A 20,069-nucleotide genomic window follows, 5' to 3' on the forward strand; every position below is an offset into this window, starting at 1 on the left:
ACACATATAAATATTTGTGTGTGTTTCTATATGTATTTGCAACGCATGCATGAATATTGTATTCATTTTGATATTATTTTTGTCCCACAATTGTGTGTGTAGTGTATTGGATGTATCTTTATTCTATAAGGGCATGAAATCATGCATAATATTAGAGATTTATTTTAGACCTTATATTGCATATACATTGTAATGTAGGCGTCTCTCCTTTACATCAAGAACCCCGTATAGTGAGTTTCTAAAAAATGTTTAGGGAATGCTGACAAGATGTCTTAAGATCATCCCACCTGAGCAGAGAGTTTTTGTATATCAGGCCCTATGTGTCTTATAGGGACAGTCTAGACAAAATTAAACTTTCATGATTCAGATAGGGCATGCAATTTTAAACAACTTTCCAATTTACTCTCGTCATGAAATTTGCTTTGTTCTCTTGGTATTCTTTATGTAAACTAAACCTAGGTAGGCCTCTTATCTCAGTGCATTTGGACAGTTTTTCACAGTTAGACACCACTAGTTCATGAGTGCCATATAGATAACATTGTGCTTACTCCCAACGAGATATTTATGAGTCAGCACTGATTGCCTAAAATGCATGTCTGTCAAAAGGTAATCACAGAGGTAATAAGTATATAAATATAACCGTGTTGGTTATGCAAAACTGGTTAATGAGTAATAACGGGATTATCTATCATTTTAAACCACAAAAATTCTGGAGTAGACTGTCCTTTTAAGTATGTTGATGTGGTAATTGTGCTATGTGTGAGTGTTTTTAAATCTGTGTCTTAGAATTAGGGCCCAAAAGTTTTCTATCTGTGGTCTGTGCCTATGATTTGTATGTGTTAATGTATACATACACATTAATATATACAAAGTGGTTTTTTTCCCTTTTTGTTTGCTAAAAAAATATTGCATATGATTCTACAGAAGTTGTATGCATAAATAAGGACTATAACAATCAACATAGAATTTTCCTATTTTTATGTTTCAGCCTGGACTACATTTCCTATTACTGAACGTTCAATTAAAAAGATATATATATATACAGGGAGTGCAGAATTATTAGGCAAATGAGTATTTTGACCACATCATCCTCTTTATGCATGTTGTCTTACTCCAAGCTGTATAGGCTTGAAAGCCTACTACCAATTAAGCATATTAGGTGATGTGCATCTCTGTAATGAGAAGGGGTGTGGTCTAATGACATCAACACCCTATATCAAGTGTGCATAATTATTAGGCAACTTCCTTTCCTTTGGCAAAATGGGTCAAAAGAAGGACTTGACAGGCTCAGAAAAGTCAAAAATAGTGAGATATCTTGCAGAGGGATGCAGCACTCTTAAAATTGCAAAGCTTCTGAAGCGTGATCATCGAACAATCAAGCGTTTCATTCAAAATAGTCAACAGGGTCGCAAGAAGCGTGTGGAAAAACCAAGGCGCAAAATAACTGCCCATGAACTGAGAAAAGTCAAGCGTGCAGCTGCCAAGATGCCACTTGCCACCAGTTTGGCCATATTTCAGAGCTGCAACATCACTGGAGTGCCCAAAAGCACAAGGTGTGCAATACTCAGAGACATGGCCAAGGTAAGAAAGGCTGAAAGACGACCACCACTGAACAAGACACACAAGCTGAAACGTCAAGACTGGGCCAAGAAATATCTCAAGACTGATTTTTCTAAGGTTTTATGGACTGATGAAATGAGAGTGAGTCTTGATGGGCCAGATGGATGGGCCCGTGGCTGGATTGGTAAAGGGCAGAGAGTTCCAGTCCGACTCAGACGCCAGCAAGGTGGAGGTGGAGTACTGGTTTGGGCTGGTATCATCAAAGATGAGCTTGTGGGGCCTTTTCGGGTTGAGGATGGAGTCAAGCTCAACTCCCAGTCCTACTGCCAGTTTCTGGAAGACACCTTCTTCAAGCAGTGGTACAGGAAGAATTCTGCATCCTTCAAGAAAAACATGATTTTCATGCAGGACAATGCTCCATCACACGCGTCCAAGTACTCCACAGCGTGGCTGGCAAGAAAGGGTATAAAAGAAGAAAATCTAATGACATGGCCTCCTTGTTCACCTGATCTGAACCCCATTGAGAACCTGTGGTCCATCATCAAATGTGAGATTTACAAGGAGGGAAAACAGTACACCTCTCTGAACAGTGTCTGGGAGGCTGTGGTTGCTGCTGCACGCAATGTTGATGGTGAACAGATCAAAACACTGACAGAATCCATGGATGGCAGGCTTTTGAGTGTCCTTGCAAAGAAAGGTGGCTATATTGGTCACTGATTTGTTTTTGTTTTGTTTTTGAATGTCAGAAATGTATATTTGTGAATGTTGAGATGTTATATTGGTTTCACTAGTAAAAATAAATAATTGAAATGGGTATATATTTGTTTTTTGTTAAGTTGCCTAATAATTATGCACAGTAATAGTCACCTGCACACACAGATATCCCCCTAAAATAGCTAAAACTAAAAACAAACTAAAAACTACTTCCAAAAATATTCAGCTTTGATATTAATGAGTTCTTTGGGTTCATTGAGAACATGGTTGTTCAATAATAAAATAATCCTCAAAAATACAACTTGCCTAATAATTCTGCACTCCCTGTATACACACATACACAGTATATATATATATATATATATATATATATATATATATATATATATATATATATATATATATATATATATATATATATACACATATATATATATATACACATACATACATACAATATATATATATATATATACTCACCTATATATAAACCTACAGGTTTAAATGCAGAATGCTTCCATGTATTGCCCACTTGCTTATCAGCCCAACAGTGTATAAAATTAACATGTTTGGGATAATAAAAGTGTGTGAAAAAACTTGCTTAAAGGGACAATAAAGTAAAAATTAAATAGAGCATGTAGTTTTAAACAACTTTCCAGTTTAATTATATTATCTAATTTGCTTCCTTCCCTTGGTGTCCTTTGTTGAAAAGCAGATCTAGGCATGCTCAGGAGCAGCAAAGAACTACTGGTTGCTAGTTGCTGATTGGTAGCTACACATATATTCCTCTTGTAATCGGTTCATCCATTGTGTTCAGCTAGCACACAGCAGTGCATTGTCACTCGTTTGATAAAGGATACCTAGAGAATAAAGCACATTTGATAATAGAAGTAAATTGGAAAGCAGTTTGAAAAATATATGCTCTATATGAATCAGTAAAGAAAAATATTGGGCCCCTTTAAAAGGGTACTTACACGGCTTATACAGAGTGGTTCAGAAACCTGTGTCTGGCTACCATGTTTGTTTGTTTTTTTTTCCTTTAATTTTTAAACAAAGCTTTGCCAGATGATGACCATGATAAATGAATTTTACATGGCACAGTGCAGAGGTTTAGTAGGTAGCGTTATATATATATATATATATATATATATATATATATATATATATATATATATATATATGATTTAGTGGTGAAAATTATTAGTGCCCCCCCCCCCCCAGTTTTGACTGTGGTATCTTATGTGCCCCCCTATATATTGTTCCTAGAGTCGCCACTGGGTCTCTGTGAGGAGTGGCGTCCTCTCACACAGGGTAGGCTGTCCTCCTGCCGGACGGCTAGATGCAAGTAAGTGCCTTTTGTCTTCTAAGTATGGGAGGCTAGTGCACTTTTCAGGATCTGCAAGCATTATTTGGGACATTATATATCCTAGCTGGGATATTTATTATGGCAGAGTGCAGGCACTTAAAGAGGTGACACAGAGAGAGACTGTTTTCCTTTTATTGAGGGCTGATTATGCGGGGTTCATTTTTATTTAAATATAAATGTAAGTGTACTTTATGAGGGTTAAGTCGATCTGGTGGTACCAGGTTTCTTTGTTTCTAGAGGGCCTCATACTGATGCAAATGTTGCATTGTTAAGCTTTGACGTCTGAAACGAGTGGTGTCTTAGCTATGCAGGTCTGAGAGGGATCAGTACGGATGAGTGAAATAATTAATGTCCTTTTCACATAAGCGCATGGCAGCACTTCATTATTAGGCACTGTGCTCTCTCAGACTGCGGGTGTCCTTTTATCCCCTTTCCGCTCTTAGTCTTGAGCGGTTGTGTCTTCTATTTTGAGCTGTTTGATTAATTGCATAAATTTATACTGTTTGTGATTTGTGCGAGTGTATTTTCAGGCGCCATTTTAACTCTGCCTTTCTTCTGAAACTAGATCGGAGTGGCGCCATTTTCAGCAGCTTGCTGATTTCTGGTCACATGTCACCGATTCTTCTCCGTCTGAGAAATGGAGCAGTATTTATGGCTTTTATGTTTAATCAGTGTGCAATTCAGATGAACCATATGTCAGTCAAGCCCTACAGACACTATTACTTTTCAAATCATTAAACCATTCAATCCCCAGGTAAAAAAAAAAAACACCCCCAGGAGGTTTAGAGGAACCGCAGGGCACTGCATGTGAAGCATGAGGGGAAAGCTGAGGCATAGCTAGGAGAACACTATCCTGAGAGACAGGAGGCTCAGGGAGAGACATCTTATCTTTAAACTTTAAAGTTTTATTTAAACATGAAGAGAAAAACTGTACAGGAGGAATTATCTTAGCCTCCAAACACAATAAGCATTTTTCAAATGAATCAACTTCAGTATTAGTGTCCATAATTAGGTATCAGTTCACAATTAACAAACTAATTTAAACTGCTGACCCCTGCTTACCCCTCCAGAAGTTGCAATCCCACAAGCACAGAAAACCAGACACACCCGGTAGCAAAAAACACCTCCTTGTTACTGGAACAGCCCAAATCCACTTGCCACTGTAGATAGAAGAAAATTAAGCCTCCACACTTGTTGCGGCAAACTCAAATCTGAACAGAGAAGCCAAAAACCAGAAGTTCCGGAGAGCGATCACGTGACCGCAATAAAAAAAACTTTTTTTTTTTAAATTGCGCCAAACAAAAATGGTGTGAAAACCAACAGCAGCACAGCAAAAGTGATTGGGCCAATAAGCTGAACTAAAAAGTGATTGCAACAAGTAAGAAGTAAAACAAACACCTGTCAAACACTTCATACACTCTCCCATCTCTGAGCCCCCAATAAAAAAATGATACATTTTTCACATAAAAGCAGTGCCCCCAAAACAGATTCAAATACTTTCCACAAGGATTTAACCCCTATAGTACCGGTGGGAAAGCACTTACCTGTGGATTCTGCTGTCAGACAGGAACTTTTTTTCTGAGGTGTGGCAGCTTCACCATATCTACCAGAGACCTATAGAAAAGAAAGAACAGAGTAAATAACTCTGGCTTTCTATAATAGGGGTAGCAATAATGTTAGAAGTTTAAGCAAAGACCAACTCGCAGTCTTAACTGCTAATAGCCACCATTACTCTTACTAAAGAGATTGAGATGGACATATCATAGCCCCAATTCTTGTTTGCAGGGAAAAGTACCCATTAAAAGGATTAAAATCTTCAGACACCATCTTCGCCATCCTCCCGTGATCAAAGCAAAGAGAGGTTATGGGTAAGGGAAGTGATACTTAACAGCTCTGCTGGGGTGCTCTTTGCCTCCTCCTGCTGCCCAGGAGTGATTTTATCCCACTATCCCAATAGTAATTAGAATGTTTTGTGTTTTCTCCATGCCATAGGAAAGAAAATGTTTTAAATCCAGGGATTTTGGACAGATTCTAAACAAGAATTTTGAAGAAAAAAAAAATGAATCTGCCCCCTACCAGTAATACTGAGTTGGGGGGGGGGGTGTACCTTCATGAAGTTTTAGAGGCTGGGTAAGGTTTCTTATTCTACTTGGATTTATTCCCATTTGAAGATGGTCTCCAGACTAAGCCAGAGGGTTTAGGGGAGGAGTCAGTTTTCTGTTCTCTGTTCCTACAAAAGGAACAAAAACGATTGGGAGCTTTACATTTCCCTTTAGACTTGTTGTCCTGGGAAAAAAAGGCTCACTTAACTCCAAGTTATAGTATAAATAATAGAATCCAATTGAGACCCAAATAATTTCCTTTGAAAGAAAGAGATAGTTATCTAGTTTTAGATACCATATCAGCATTCCATGATTTAAGCCATAAAGCTCTTCTGGTAAGGATAGCTAAAGACATATTTTTTATGTTAATTTTCATGATATCAAATACTACATTGCAAATAAAATTATTTCCATATTGAAGTAAATTCAAGAGATTAGAATATGCAGGGTCAGAAGACAAATGCTGAGCTAGACTGGATAACCAGAAAGTAGAAGCAGCAGCTACATCAGCAATAGAAACAGCTGGTCTAAGAATATAGTCAGTATGTAAATATGCCCTTCTTAGATAAGATTCAAGTTTCCTATCTACACGGTCTTTAAAAGAACTTTCTTCTAAATTAACAGTAGTGCACTTAGCTACAGTGGAAATGGCCCCATCAACTTTGGGAACTGTTTTCCATAACTAAGTTAGCAGCAGATAAAGGATATAGTTTTTTAAACCTTGAAGAATGGTAATAGATACACCCCTGGTTTAGAGCATGTGAGGGACTCCCCGCTACTCCGACTGGGTAGCGCCGTCGACCGGGTCCTTCCTCTGCCTGGAACAAGTGACTATGTAGCCCAGGAAAGTGATTCTAGAAGGAGCCCACCCAAATAACTAGACAGACTAGTATTCAGGTGAAACAAAAACTGATTTTATTGAAACCATACACTCCTTTTATACAGACAGCTCATCTTGATAAGACAGGGAGACAATGCCACAGTTTTCCCGCCCCTCCAGACTGACCGGCGCCTCCATAGCAACCATAGTCCCACAGAATCCAAGGACACAGTAGTGACGGTTTTGGGGTGCAGCATCGGTCCCCAGATGCTGCAGTCCAAAAAGCGGCCTGATTCGTTATTGGGGACCGGAGAAACCGCCAGTTGAAGTTTCTTGACACGATGAGTCCACGGATCATCTAATTACTATTGGGAATAACACTCCTGACCAGCAGGAGGCGGCAAAGAGCACCACAGCAAAGCTGTTAAATATCACCTCCCTTCCAACCCCAGTTATTCGACCGAAGCAAAGGAGAGAAAGGAAGCAACAAGGTGCAGAGGTGTCTGAAGTTTATAAAATACTAACAACCTGTCCAAAGAACAGGGCGGGCCGTGGACTCATCGTGTCAAGAAAGAAATACATTTATCAGGTAAGCATACATTTTGTTTTATTTCTAATGACACGATAAGTCCACGGATCATCTAATTACTATTGGGAATCAATACCCAAGTTAGAGTACACAGATGATAAGGGAGGGACAAGACAGGGAACCTAAACAGAAGGCACTACTGCTTGAAGATCCTTTCTCCCAAAAGAGGCCTCAGCCGAGGCAAAAGTGTCAAATTTATAGAATTTTGAAAAAGTGTGAAGAGAGGACCAAGTTGCAGCCTTGCAAATCTGTTCCACAGATGCTTCATTTTTTAATGCCCAGGAAGAGGAAAAAGCCCTCGTAGAATGAGCGTAACTATCTCAGGAGGCAGCTGTCCAGCAGTATCATAGGCAAAGCGAATTATACTCTTCAGCCACAAAGAAAGAGAAGTAGCCGTAGCTGGTTAATAAAGATGGACCAAGAAACCCTGCAAGATGTTACATGTTCTTTATGTTTTGATGCTAATGTAGAACCACCAATCCCTTTCTGTTCCTCATGTATTGAGAAATCTATATATTATAGGGATAGACTTTTTTTCTGAGCCAGCATTGTTTAAGGTGGATACTGTGCAGGAGCCTTCTGACAATATTCAAGATATGCCGCAACTTTCTCCTCAAGTGTCCCAAAATTTTGCGTCCATTCAACCAGTGCCCTGCGCGTCCTTTATTACTCCAGCTGGAGTTACCTTGCAAGACATCGCTTCCATAATGTAATCAGTGGCATCTGATGCGTTGTCTGCTTTTCCCATGCTGCAGGGAAAGCGCAAGAGGAAGGGTAATCAATCAGTGGTTAAGGTTGCTGACGCAGTAATAGCTATTCCGAATGTTCCTTCCCAGAAACCTGAAGAGGAGGATACTTCGGTAGCGTATGAGGGTGAAATCTCAGATTCAGAGAGTGTAATGCCTTTAGCTGATACTGAAGTTGTTTCTTTCAGGTTTAAGCTCAAAACACCTCCTTTGCTACTTAAGGATGTTTTAGCTACCCTAGACGACTCCGACACTACTGTCGTAGTCAATCCTAAGAAGTCCAGTAAACTGAACAAGTATTTTGACGTGCCCTCCATGGTGGAGGTATTTCCTGTACCAGATAGGGCTACAGAGATTATTGCTAAGGAATGGGAGAGACCGGGTATCCCTTTTTCTTCATCACCTATATTTAAAAAGATGTTTTCTATAGCAGACTCTATCAAGGAGTCTTGGCAGATGGTACCCAAGGTGGAAGGGGCAATTTCCATGCTAGCCAAGAGAACTACTATTCCCCTAGAGTATAGTTGTTCCTTTAAGGATCCTATGGATAAGAAGTTAGAAGGGTAACTCAAGAAAATAGATGTTCACCAGGGTTTACAATGGCAATCCGCAGTTTGTATTGCTACTGTCACTAGTGCTACTTGTTTGATGCATTGTCTGATTCTATTTGGACAGACACTCCCCTCGAAGAAATCCAGGATAGGATAAAGGCCCTTGAGTTCCCTTAACAAGGGAAAGACCTTGTTTGGGCCGGGTTTGACGAAAATAATTTCTGACATTACGGGAGGAAAGGGCCATTTCCTTCCTCAGGATAAGAGAAATAAACAAAAGGGACGTTAGAGTAATTTTCGTTCCTTTAAAAATTTCAAGGGAAATCCTTCCACTCCCTCTTCCAAGCAGGAGCAGTCCAAGCCTTCCTGGAGGTCCAATCAATCTTGGAACAAGGGAAAACAATCCAAAAAGCCTGCTATTGAGTCAAAAGCAGCATGAAGGGCCTGCCCCCGATCCGGGGGGATCCGATTCCTCCGTGAATGTGTCTCACTCTGAGGCGCAATAAAAGTAGCGTGCAACCCAGATTACCGCCTTACATTGATCCGCCATCGTGGGCGTTCCCAAAAAACAATCTCCCGTTCGGCATTTTTCTAAGTTAAACCGCCGAAATAAGTTAGCCACCAGAGCCATCCTTTTACTAAGCTTTCTCTCTCAGCCCCAGTGCCTGCATAATAAAGGCTGTCTAAAAGTCCTCTCCAGTATAGGAGATTTTATGGGTCCCACATATAATAAAGTGCCCTCACTCTGAGCCCTTTATAATGGTCTTTCAAATAAAGTGCCAACTTCTTTCTGAGTGTTTCCTTGCCCCAGAAATAATAAAGTCAGCACTTACCTCACACATCTGCCCGACAGCAAGGCAGCTCACCAGGTTTGAGAGGTCCTCTCCCTCACATCGACCTGTGGAAATAAATAAAGACTGAGTAATTTCAGTCAGGCTTTAGGAGTTAGGGCAGCATCAGTATATGGGAGGCGCAGTGAGAATTATGTCCCACCAGTTCCTATTGCTCTAAAGCCACCACTGCCCTACTGAAGAGACTGACGTGGACTACAGCTACACTTTTGCGTGCTTGCATTCAAAATTTAGTTTTGTGTTACAAATAAGCATACTTTGCGATTATGCATGAGAATTAAATGGCACAAGATTGAGCAAGGTGAATAGTAAGAATCGTTCCTTGGCCATACATACACATAGTGATACATAGTTAACTTTTTAAAATAAAAAAGTGCCAAACCCATAGCTCTGTCTATAATAATAAAATACAAAATATACTTACCCATAGACACTCATCTACTAGAAGCAGACAGTCAAACCAGTACTGAAACATATCAGCAGAGGTAATGGAATAGTGTGGGTTCCTGCGACCCAATTTACAGAGAGCCAATTAAAAGATTTCTTATGAGGAAAAAACATGGTGTCACAAGGCAGTACACCCTTCACTTCTCTCAGACAAGCATTGTACTCTGAGGGGAACTGGGCTTTACTATGCTCTAAAGCGCCTTTCACTGAAGAAATCAAGCTTCAACCACTTCCAACGGAGGCAATGTTTAAAACTGAGGTATGTGTGAGTTTTTTTATTTTTTTTTATATATATGCTTTTGAGGTTAGGGAAACTTTGCCTCCTCCTGGTAGGATGATATATCCCATACGTAACAGCTCTTGCCACCTATATGAAAGAAATTAATAATCAACAATTGTATAATAAAAAGATAATGCAATATAACTTACTCCCAATTTCTTGAGCAGTAGATTTTTCTGACAAAATAAAAAATTTACTTCAATTTGCTGACTTCCTGTATTATGTGACAGCCATCAGCCAATCAGACTCATATATGTATACAGCAGTGCTTCCCAACTCCACTCCACAGGACTCTAAACAGGTGAGATATTAATTATATTTTAATTAGAGCACAGGTGAAATTATCAGTTGATGGGTGAGCGGATTATGTCCCCTAGTTAAGATATAATGAATATCTGGCCTGTTAAGAGTCCTTAGGACTGGAATTGGGAAACACTAGTATAAACTGTGAAAGTTTGCACGTGCTCAGCAGATGCTGGTGCCTCAGAAAGTGTGTAAAAATATTGTGCACAGCCTGGTAAAGTAACTATATTCAAGAGTCTCTTAAAACTCTATGCTGTATCTGAATCATTAAAGTTTAATTTTGACTTTAGTGTCCCTTTAACTTTGAGGTCCACTTACTTTGAGAAGGTACGGGAAACCTTTTCTGAATGACAATACACAGTGTGGAAGAGCCAGGAGAAGCTGAGACATAGCACGGCCCCCAGAAAAAACATCCCAAATACAACCTTCTCTTGTAAAGGGGCCATGAAATACATGTTGGGTCTCAGCATCGTCAAAACTCCCAGAAAGAGAAAGAGGACAAATCCTGTAGAGAAATGATAGAAAAATATAAGCTGTCAGAAGTATTAAGAGAAAACAGACATTACATTAAAAGAAAATACACTTCTTGCAAAAAAAAAAAAAAGGATATGCAGGAATGTAGGAGTAAGAAATGCTAGATATTAAAGTGACAGTAAAATCAAAATTACATTTTCAGAATTTAGACAAAGCACACCATTTTAAGCAACTTTCCAATGTACTTCTATTATATTTGCTTTGCGGTCTTGTTATTTTTTCTTAAAGTGTAAGTCTAGGTAGGCTCATAAGAGCTCAGGAGCGTGCACGTGACTTTTGCACTCTTTGGCAGCAGTGTTTGCAACAATGTATAATACTACAATAGAGCAGTGATTTTTAACCTTTTTTTTGCCGTGGCACACTTTTTTACATTAAAAAATCGTGTGGCACACCACCATCCCAAAAAAATTACTGTATGTATTGTGCTGTTATGCCATGCCTCCTACAAACTACCCCTGCACTGGGAGTAAAAAACAAGCAAAGTTTAAAAAATATGTCACAGTGTTGTCAGTCTGCCGTGGCACACCTGAGGATCTCTCACGGCACACTAGTGTGCCACGGCACACTGGTTGAAAAACACTGCAATAGAGTACTAAAAGCTTGTGCACACTCCTGAGCTCTTATGAGTCTACCTAGATTTACTCTTCAACAAAAAAATAGCAAGACAACAAAGCAAATATAGTTATAAAAGTGAATTGGAAAGTTTTCAAAAGCGTATGCTCTGTCTAAATTATGAAAGTTTAATTTTGACTTTACTGTCGCTTTAAAGAAGGCTGAAGTTAGTGTTGGCTATTTTTCTGGTTAGACTTAAATCCTTTGAGAAACTGTGTACAAATGTGTGTTTAAGTGAACAAAACTGGAGCCTTTAAACATTTAGAAAACTATCCTGGTTGATACTTTGAGTATCTGAGGTTAGTTATAATATAGATAATTAAATACAATTAAATAATAAATATATCACACACCAAACAGTTACCACATTACAATAATAAAACATTTGTGAAATAACTAATGTTACTAAAATAAAAATACAACACAATAAGAATAAGGCCTCAATTTAAAGGCTTATAAAACTTTTACAAACTGAATATTAATACAGTGATTTTTAACCTTTTTTTTGTTGTGGCACACTTTTTTACATTAAAAAATCCTGTGGCACACCACCATCCCAAAATGTTAAAAAAAAGCACACATTGTAGCCTAATACAGCATATATATATATATACACATACACACAAACACACACATACTGTATGTATTGTGCTGTTATGCCATGCCTCCTACAAACTACCCCTGCACTGGGAGTAAAAAAACAAGCAAAGTTTAAAAAATATGTCACACTGTTGTCAGTCTGCCGTGGCACACCTGAGGATCTCTCACGACACACTAGTGTGCCACGGCACACTGGTTGAAAAACACTGTATTAAAAAACTATGGGCCAGATTACAAGTGGAGCATTAATTAATGCACCCACTAGTGTATCTGAGGTTAGTTATACTATAGATTATTAAATACAATTCAACAATAAATATATCACATGCCTAACAGTTACATTACAATAATAAAACACTTGTGAAATAACTAGGGTTGCACCGATACCATTTTTTAAGACAGCGTACAAGTACCGATATTTTTTTACAAATACTCACAGATACCAATTACTGATACTTTTTTTCTATCATGACAGTTTACCAAGCACAATACAGACTAATTATTTAAAATTGCTTCTTTATAATTATGAACTGTATCTCAAAAGACATTTTGAAATAATAAAACAGTTTTATGTGCTAAATATTACAATAACATATATTAATAACAACAATAAATAACAGCTGCAGCACCTAGGACTGGAAAGCTACAATTTAAAGGAGTGATAACTTGATGCAATTGGGTTGTAGGGTGCCTATATAACTCATCAATCTGACATTTGTACTTAACATAGTAGATGAGGTTGAAAAAAGACCAAAGTCCATCGAGTTCAACCTATACAAATCTAAAATACTTACAAAAAGCTCCAGTTAAACTTAAATAATCCCACTAAAAGGTGACCCATTTAATACTAGCAATCATATCTATGAATGTTATTTATAGACAGAAATGTATCCAAACAATTCTTAAATGTATCTAGGGTATTGGCATTCACCACCTCCTTTGGTAATGAGTTCCACAATTTTATTGTTCTTACAGTGAAAAAACGTTTCTGTTGCAGGAGATTAAATCTCCTTTCCTCCAACCTTAAATTGTGACCTCTTGTCACAAACAAACAATAAATAGAGCTTCTGTCATCTCTGTATATGGGCCTTGAATATATTTATATAAAGTAATCATGTTACCTCTCAAGCGCCTTTTTTCTAAAGAAAACAGACCCAGTTTGGCTGGACTCTCCTCATAGCTTAAATTCTCCAATCCTCTTATTAGCTTTGTGGCCCTTCTCTGAACTTTTTCTAGTTCTGCAATATCTTTTTTTGCGATCGGTCCCCAGAACTGCACTCCATACTCAAGGTGAGGTCTTACCAGGGCTTTATATAGTGACAGAATTATGCTTTCCTCCCTTGAATCAATGCCTCTTTTAATACATGCTAGTATCTTATTAGCCTTTGAAGCCGCTGCCCTGCATTGTGCACCCATCTTTACCTTACTACCCCCAAATCCATTTCCTCCTGTGTTTGGCTGTCTTGTCCTATTTAAATAATACGCTGCCTGCTTATTTTTACTTCAAAAATGTAGAACCTTGCATTTTCCTGTATTAAATCTCATTTTCCACTTACCTGCCCATACTTCTAATTTTTGCAGGTCCTTTTGTAACCAAAGTTCATCCTGCTCTGACCTAATGACCTTACTTAACTTAGTATCATCTGCAAAAATAGAGATGTCGCTATTTAATCCTTGCTCCGAGTCATTTATAAAAATAATAAAAAAGAACAGGGCCCAGTACTGATCCCTGGGGAACTCCACTGATTACCTTTGTCCAATCTGAGTATGATCCATTTACTACTTCTCGTTGCTCCCTATCTTTTATCCAGTTATTTATCCATGAGCTAACATTTTCAGCTATTATCAGGCCCTTAATTTTGTGCATTAATCTCTTATGTGGCACTGTATCAAACGCCTTTGCACAATCTAAGCATATCACATCAACTGATTCTCCTTTATCTATATTTTTACTTACTTCCTCATAGAATCTAATAAGATCAGTTTGACATGATCTATTTCTCATAAAACCATGCTGATTAGAAAAACAAAATTTATGCTTACCTGATAAATTTCTTTCTCTTGTGGTGTATCCAGTTCACGGGTTCATCCATTACTTGTGGGATATTCTCCTTCCCAACAGGAAGTTGCAAGAGGACACCCACAGCAGAGCTCCTCCCCTAACTGCCACCTCCAGTCATTCGACCGAAGACAAGCAAGAAAAAAGGAGAAACTATAGGGTGCAGTGGTGACTGTAGTTTAAAAATAAAAAACACTTGCCTTAAAGTGACAGGGCGGGCCGTGGACTGAATACACCACAAGAGAAAGAAATTTATCAGGTAAGCATAAATTTTGTTTTCTCTTGTAAGGTGTATCCAGTCCACGGGTTCATCCATTACTTGTGGGATACCAATACCAAAGCTTTAGGACACGGATAAAGGGAGGGACAAGGCAGGAATTTAAACGGAAGGCACCACTGCCTGCAAGACCTTTCTCCCAAAAATAGCCTCAGAGGAAGCAAAAGTATCAAATTTGTAGAATTTAGAAAAAGTATGAAGCGAAGACCAAGTCGCCGCTTTACAAATCTGTTCAACAGAGGCCTCATTTTTAAAAGCCCATGTGGAAGCTACCGCTCTAGTGGAATGAGCTGTAATTCTTTGAGGAGGCTGCTGGCCAGCAGTCTCATAAGCTAAACGGATTATGCTTCTCAGCCAAAAAGAAAGAGAAGATGCTGAAGCCTTTTGGCCTCTCCTCTGTCCAGAGTAGACAACAAACAATGCAGATGTTTGACGAAAATCCTTAGTAGCTTATAAATCAAACTTTAAAGCACGAACCACATCAAGATTGTGTAATAGACGTTCCTTCTTTGAAGAAGGATTAGGACACAGTGACGGAACAACAATCTCCTGATTGATATTCTTATTAGATACCACCTTAGGAAGAAACCCAGGTTTGGTACGCAAAACTACCTTATCTGCATGGAAGATCAGATAAGGGGAATCACACTGTAAGGCAGATAACTCTGAAACTCTTCGAGCCGAAGAGATAGCTACCAAAAACAGAACTTTCCAAGATAAAAGCTTGATATCTATGGAATGCAGAGGTTCAAACGGAACCCCTTGAAGAACTTTAAGAACTAAATTTTAACAAATAAATGGTGGAGCAACAGGTTTAAACACAGGCTTGATTTTAACTAAAGCCTGACAAAACGCCTGAACATCTGGAACATCTGCCAGACGCTTGTGCAGAAGAATAGACAGAGCAGAAATCTGTCCCTTTAAGGAACTAGCTGACAATCCCTTCTCCAATCCTTCTTGGAGAAAGGATAATATCCTAGGAATCCTGACTTTACTCCATGAGTAACCCTTGGATTCACCCCAATGAAGATATTTACACCATATCTTATGATAGATTTTCCTGGTGACAGGCTTTCGAGCCTGAATTAAGGTATCAATGACCGACTCGGAGAAACCACGCTTCCTCCTGAGTCCACGAACCCTGAGCCTTCAGGGAGTTCTAGACCGCGCCCCAGCCCAGAACGCTGGCATCTGTCGTCACTATAGTCCACTCTGGCCTGCGGAAACTCATTCCCCTGGACAGATGGACCCGAGATAACCACCAGAGAAGAGAATCCCTGGTCTCTTGATCCAGATTTAGCAGAGGGGACAAATCTGTGTAATCCCCATTCCACTGATTGAGCATGCAAAGTTGCAGTGGTCTGAGATGTAGGCGGGCAAACGGAACTATGTCCATTGCCGCTACCATTAGGCCGATTACTTCAATACACTGAGCCACTGACGGCCGAGAAGTGGAATGAAGAGCACAGCAGGAGGTTAGAAGCTTTGATAACCTGAACTCTGTCAGAAAAATTTTCATTTCTACTGAATCTATCAGTGTTCCTAGGAAGGAAACTCTTGTGAGAGGGGAGAGAGAACTCTTTCCTTCGTTCACCTTCCACCCGTGAGACCTCAGAAAGGCCAGAACAATGTCCGTATGGGACTTGGCGATTTGAAAAGTCGACGCCTGTATCAGAATGTCGTCTAGGTAAGGAGCCACTGCTATGCCCCGTGGCTTTAGTACCGCCAGTAGGGACCCTAGAACCTTCGTAAAGATTCTTAGTGCCGTGGCTAACCCGAAGGGAAGAGCCACCGACTGGTAATGCCTGTCTAAGAAGGCGAACCTGAGGAACTGATGATGATCTCTGTGAATCGGAATGTGGAGATAAGCATCCTTTAAGTCCACGGTAGTCATATACTGACCCTCCTGGATCATAGGGAGGATGGTTCGGATAGTCTCCATCTTGAATGATAGGACCCTGAGAAATTTGTTTAGGATCTTGAGATCCAAGATTGGTCTGAAAGTTCCCTCTTTTTTGGGAACTATAAACAGATTTGAATAGAAGCCCTGCCCCTGTTCCTCCCTTGGAACTGGGTGGATCACTCCCATAACCAGTAGGTCTTGAACACAACGTAAGAATGCCTCTCTCTTTATCTGGTTTACAGATAATTATGAGAGATGAAATCTCCCCTTTGGAGATGAAGCTTTGAAGTCCAGAAGATATCCCTGGGAAACAATCTCTAATGGCCAGGGATCCTGGACGTCTCTTGCCGAAGCCTGGGCAAAGAGAGAAAGTCTGCCCCCTACTAGATCCGGTCCCGGATCGGGGGCTACTCCTTCATGCTGTCTTAGAGGCAGCCGCAGGTTTCTTGGCCTGCTTCCCCTTGTTCCAAGCCTGGTTAGGTCTCCAGACTGGTTTGGACTGGGCGAAATTTCCCTCTTGTTTTGCATTAGAGGAAACTGAAGCTGCGCCACTCTTGAAGTTTCGAAAGGAACGAAAATTATTCTGTTTGGTCCTTAACTTATTGGACGTATCCTGAGGAAGGGCGTGACCTTTTCCTCCAGTAATATCAGAAATGATCTCCTTCAGACCAGGCCCGAATAGGGTCTGTCCCTTGAAGGGGATGTTAAGAAGCTTAGACTTTGAAGTAATGTCTGCTGACCAGGACTTAAGCCATAGCGCCCTACGCACCAAAATGGCAAAACCTGAATTCTTAGCCGTTAGCTTGGCTAAATGAAAAATGGCGTCAGAAATAAAGCAGTTAGCCAACTTAAGAGCTTTAATCCTGTCTAGAATATCTTCTAGCGGGGTCTCTACCTGTAGAGCCTCCTCAAGAGACTCAAACCAAAAAGCCGCTGCAGCAGTAACTGGGGCAATGCATGCATGAGGCTGGAGAATAAAACCTTGATGTATAAAAATTTTCTTAAGGAGACCCTCCAATTTTTTATCCATAGGATCTAGGAAAGCACAACTGTCCTCGAAGGGGATAGTTGTACGCTTAGCTAGGGTAGAGACTGCTCCCTCCACCTTAGGAACCGTCTGCCACGAGTCCCGTATGGCGGCATCTATGGGAAACATCTTTTTGAAAGCAGGAGGGGGAGAGAACGGCACACCTGGTCTATCCCATTCCTTAGTAATAATTTCCGAAAACCTCTTAGGGACTGGAAAAACATCAGTGTAAACAGGCACTGCAAAGTATTTGTCCATTTTACACAATTTCTCTGGAACCACAATGGGGTCACAGTCATCCAGAGTCGCTAAAACCTCCCTAAGCAATAAGCGGAGGTGTTCAAGCTTAAATTTAAACGCTGTCATTTCAGAATCAGACTGAAGTAACGCCTTCCCTGAGTCTGAAATGTCACCCACAGATAGAAGCTCACCTGCCTCGGCTTCCGAGTATTGTGAGGGTATATCGGACACAGGCATTAAAGCGTCAGAAAGCTCTGTATTAGTTCTAGCCCCAGAGCTGTCTCGCTTTCCTTGTAGCCCAGGCAGTTTGGAGAATACCTCTGAGAGGGTAGCATTCATAACTGCCGCCATGTCCTGTAAGGTAAAAGAATTAGACGCGCTAGATGTACTTGGTGTCACTTGAGCGGGAGTTATAGGTTCTGACACATGGGGAGAGCTAGATGGCATAATCTCTCTCTTTTCAGTCAGAGAATCCCCTGGAGATAAATCTTTAAGCGCCATAATATGGTCTTTATAGTTTATAGAAATATCAGTACATTTGGTACACATTCTAAGAGGGGGTTCCACCATGGCTTCAAAACATATTGAACAAAAAAAAAAACACTTTAATAAAGGTGAAACAGCAATTAAACAAAAACGTTACTGTGCCTTTAAGAGAAAAAAACTAGCACTTAAACTGCAAAACAGTGTAAAAATACAGTAAAATCTTTGACATTTTTACAGTGTGTGTAAGGGACTAAAGCAACATTGCACCCACTTGCAAATGGATGATTAACCCTTTAGGCCCCAAACTGGATTGAAAAACTTTAAAAAACGTTAAAAGTCAATTGAGCACCTTGCCACAGCTCTGCTGAGGCTCCTACCTGCCCTCAAAATGTTTAACAGACTAGTAATGAGACAAGCAAGCTTGGAAAACACTTTAATAAAGGTGAAACAGCAATTAAACAAAAACGTTACTGTGCCTTTAAGAGAAAAAAACTAGCACTTAAACTGCAAAACAGTGTAAAATACAGTAAAGTCTTTGAAATTTTTACAGTGTGTGTAAGGGACTAAAGCAACATTGCACCCACTTGCAAATGGATGATTAACCCCTTAGGCCCCAAACCGGATTGAAAAAGTCAATTGAGCACCTTGCCACAGCTCTGCTGAGGCTCCTACCTGCCCTCAAAAACGATTTTGTGCAGAAATAACCCCTTTGAAATGGTCCTCAGATGCCAGAGGAAACCTCTAGGGAAGCTGGATGTCTCAGTCTGAATTAAAACTGCGTAGTTAGAGTGCTAAAATAGGCCCCTTCCCACCATGTACTGGATGTTAGAAGGGCCTTAAGAAAATACTCCTAGGAGTATCTGACTAGCCATGTGGAAACTAGGCCCCAAATAAAGACTTATCTCCCTCAGAGAAAAAACGTCCTATTTATGAAATCATGTAAACGTTTTGTCACTAAGTAATATGAATATTAACATGAGTATTGCCCTGTTTTGTAAGCATGATCCCAGTCGCTGTTAAATCACTGCATCAGGCTTACCTCAAATACACAAGGCTCTGTCAGCATTTTCTAGAACTTATTCATCTCTCTAGAAATAAAAATACTGAACATACCTCAAAGCAGGTAATCTGCAGACCGTTCCCCCAACTGAAGTTTTCCCATATTCTTCAGTTATGTGTGAGAACAGCAATGGACCTTAGTTACAAACCGCTAAGATCATCAAACCTCCAGGCAGAATTCTTCTTCTAATTTCTGCCTGAGAGTAAAACAGTACAACGCCGGTACCGTTTAAAAATAACAAACTTTTGATTGAAGGTAAAACTACACTAAGTCACCACATATCTCTTGATACTTCCTTTCTTGTCGATAGTTGCAAGAGAATGACTGGGGGTGGCAGTTAGGGGAGGAGCTATATAGACAGCTCTGCTGTGGGTGTCCTCTTGCAACTTCCTGTTGGGAAGGAGAAAATCCCAAAAGTAATGGATGAACCCGTGAACTGGATACACCTTACAAGAGAAATCTACTTTGAAGGCGGAATGTCCCAGGCCTGACCTTCCTCATAATACTCATTTAAAACCGGAAATTGATGTGAATTTAGTAAAATTTATTGGTTCAAAAGACTTTAATTTAAGAAAAGGTCCTGAACGATACAGCATGTCAAGATAAGTTACTTGATGTTCTAGGACCTGTAACTAAACTGTTTGAAATTTCTGAAGAGGCTATTTCTCTAGACTCACAGGTAGATCCATACATTCTAATAGAATGGATTCAGAGAGTTGTTTATTTATTAGGTGACGCCAACAAGTCTTTAGCCTCTCAACGTAGACGTATTGATCCTAAAATTTCTGACTTTGCCTTAACTGAAATGGGCCCTAAAGCTAATGGGTTACTCTTTGGTGACGCTGGACTGAAAGAACTGGGTCATTATGTTAATAATTTTAATTCTCTTAATAAAATTAAAATGAACACTAGAAAGATTTTTTATCCTCAACAAAATACATT

At 39.7% G+C, this 20,069-nt stretch overlaps 1 protein-coding gene across 2 annotated transcripts in view; it reads right to left on the reverse strand.

Moving 5' to 3' along the window:
* The window catches only part of ADIPOR1 (adiponectin receptor 1), a 454,062-nt gene that overhangs the window by 196,587 nt on the left and 237,406 nt on the right, over positions 1 to 20,069 (reverse strand). For both annotated transcript variants that reach the window (XM_053706909.1, XM_053706910.1), the window contains one exon: positions 10,648 to 10,834. In XM_053706909.1, the coding sequence (XP_053562884.1) occupies positions 10,648 to 10,834 (187 nt within the window). The remainder of the gene's footprint in view (positions 1 to 10,647; positions 10,835 to 20,069) is intronic.

Source organism: Bombina bombina, chromosome 3 (genome assembly GCF_027579735.1).
Source record: "Bombina bombina isolate aBomBom1 chromosome 3, aBomBom1.pri, whole genome shotgun sequence".
In the NCBI taxonomy this organism is placed as follows: domain Eukaryota; kingdom Metazoa; phylum Chordata; class Amphibia; order Anura; family Bombinatoridae; genus Bombina; species Bombina bombina.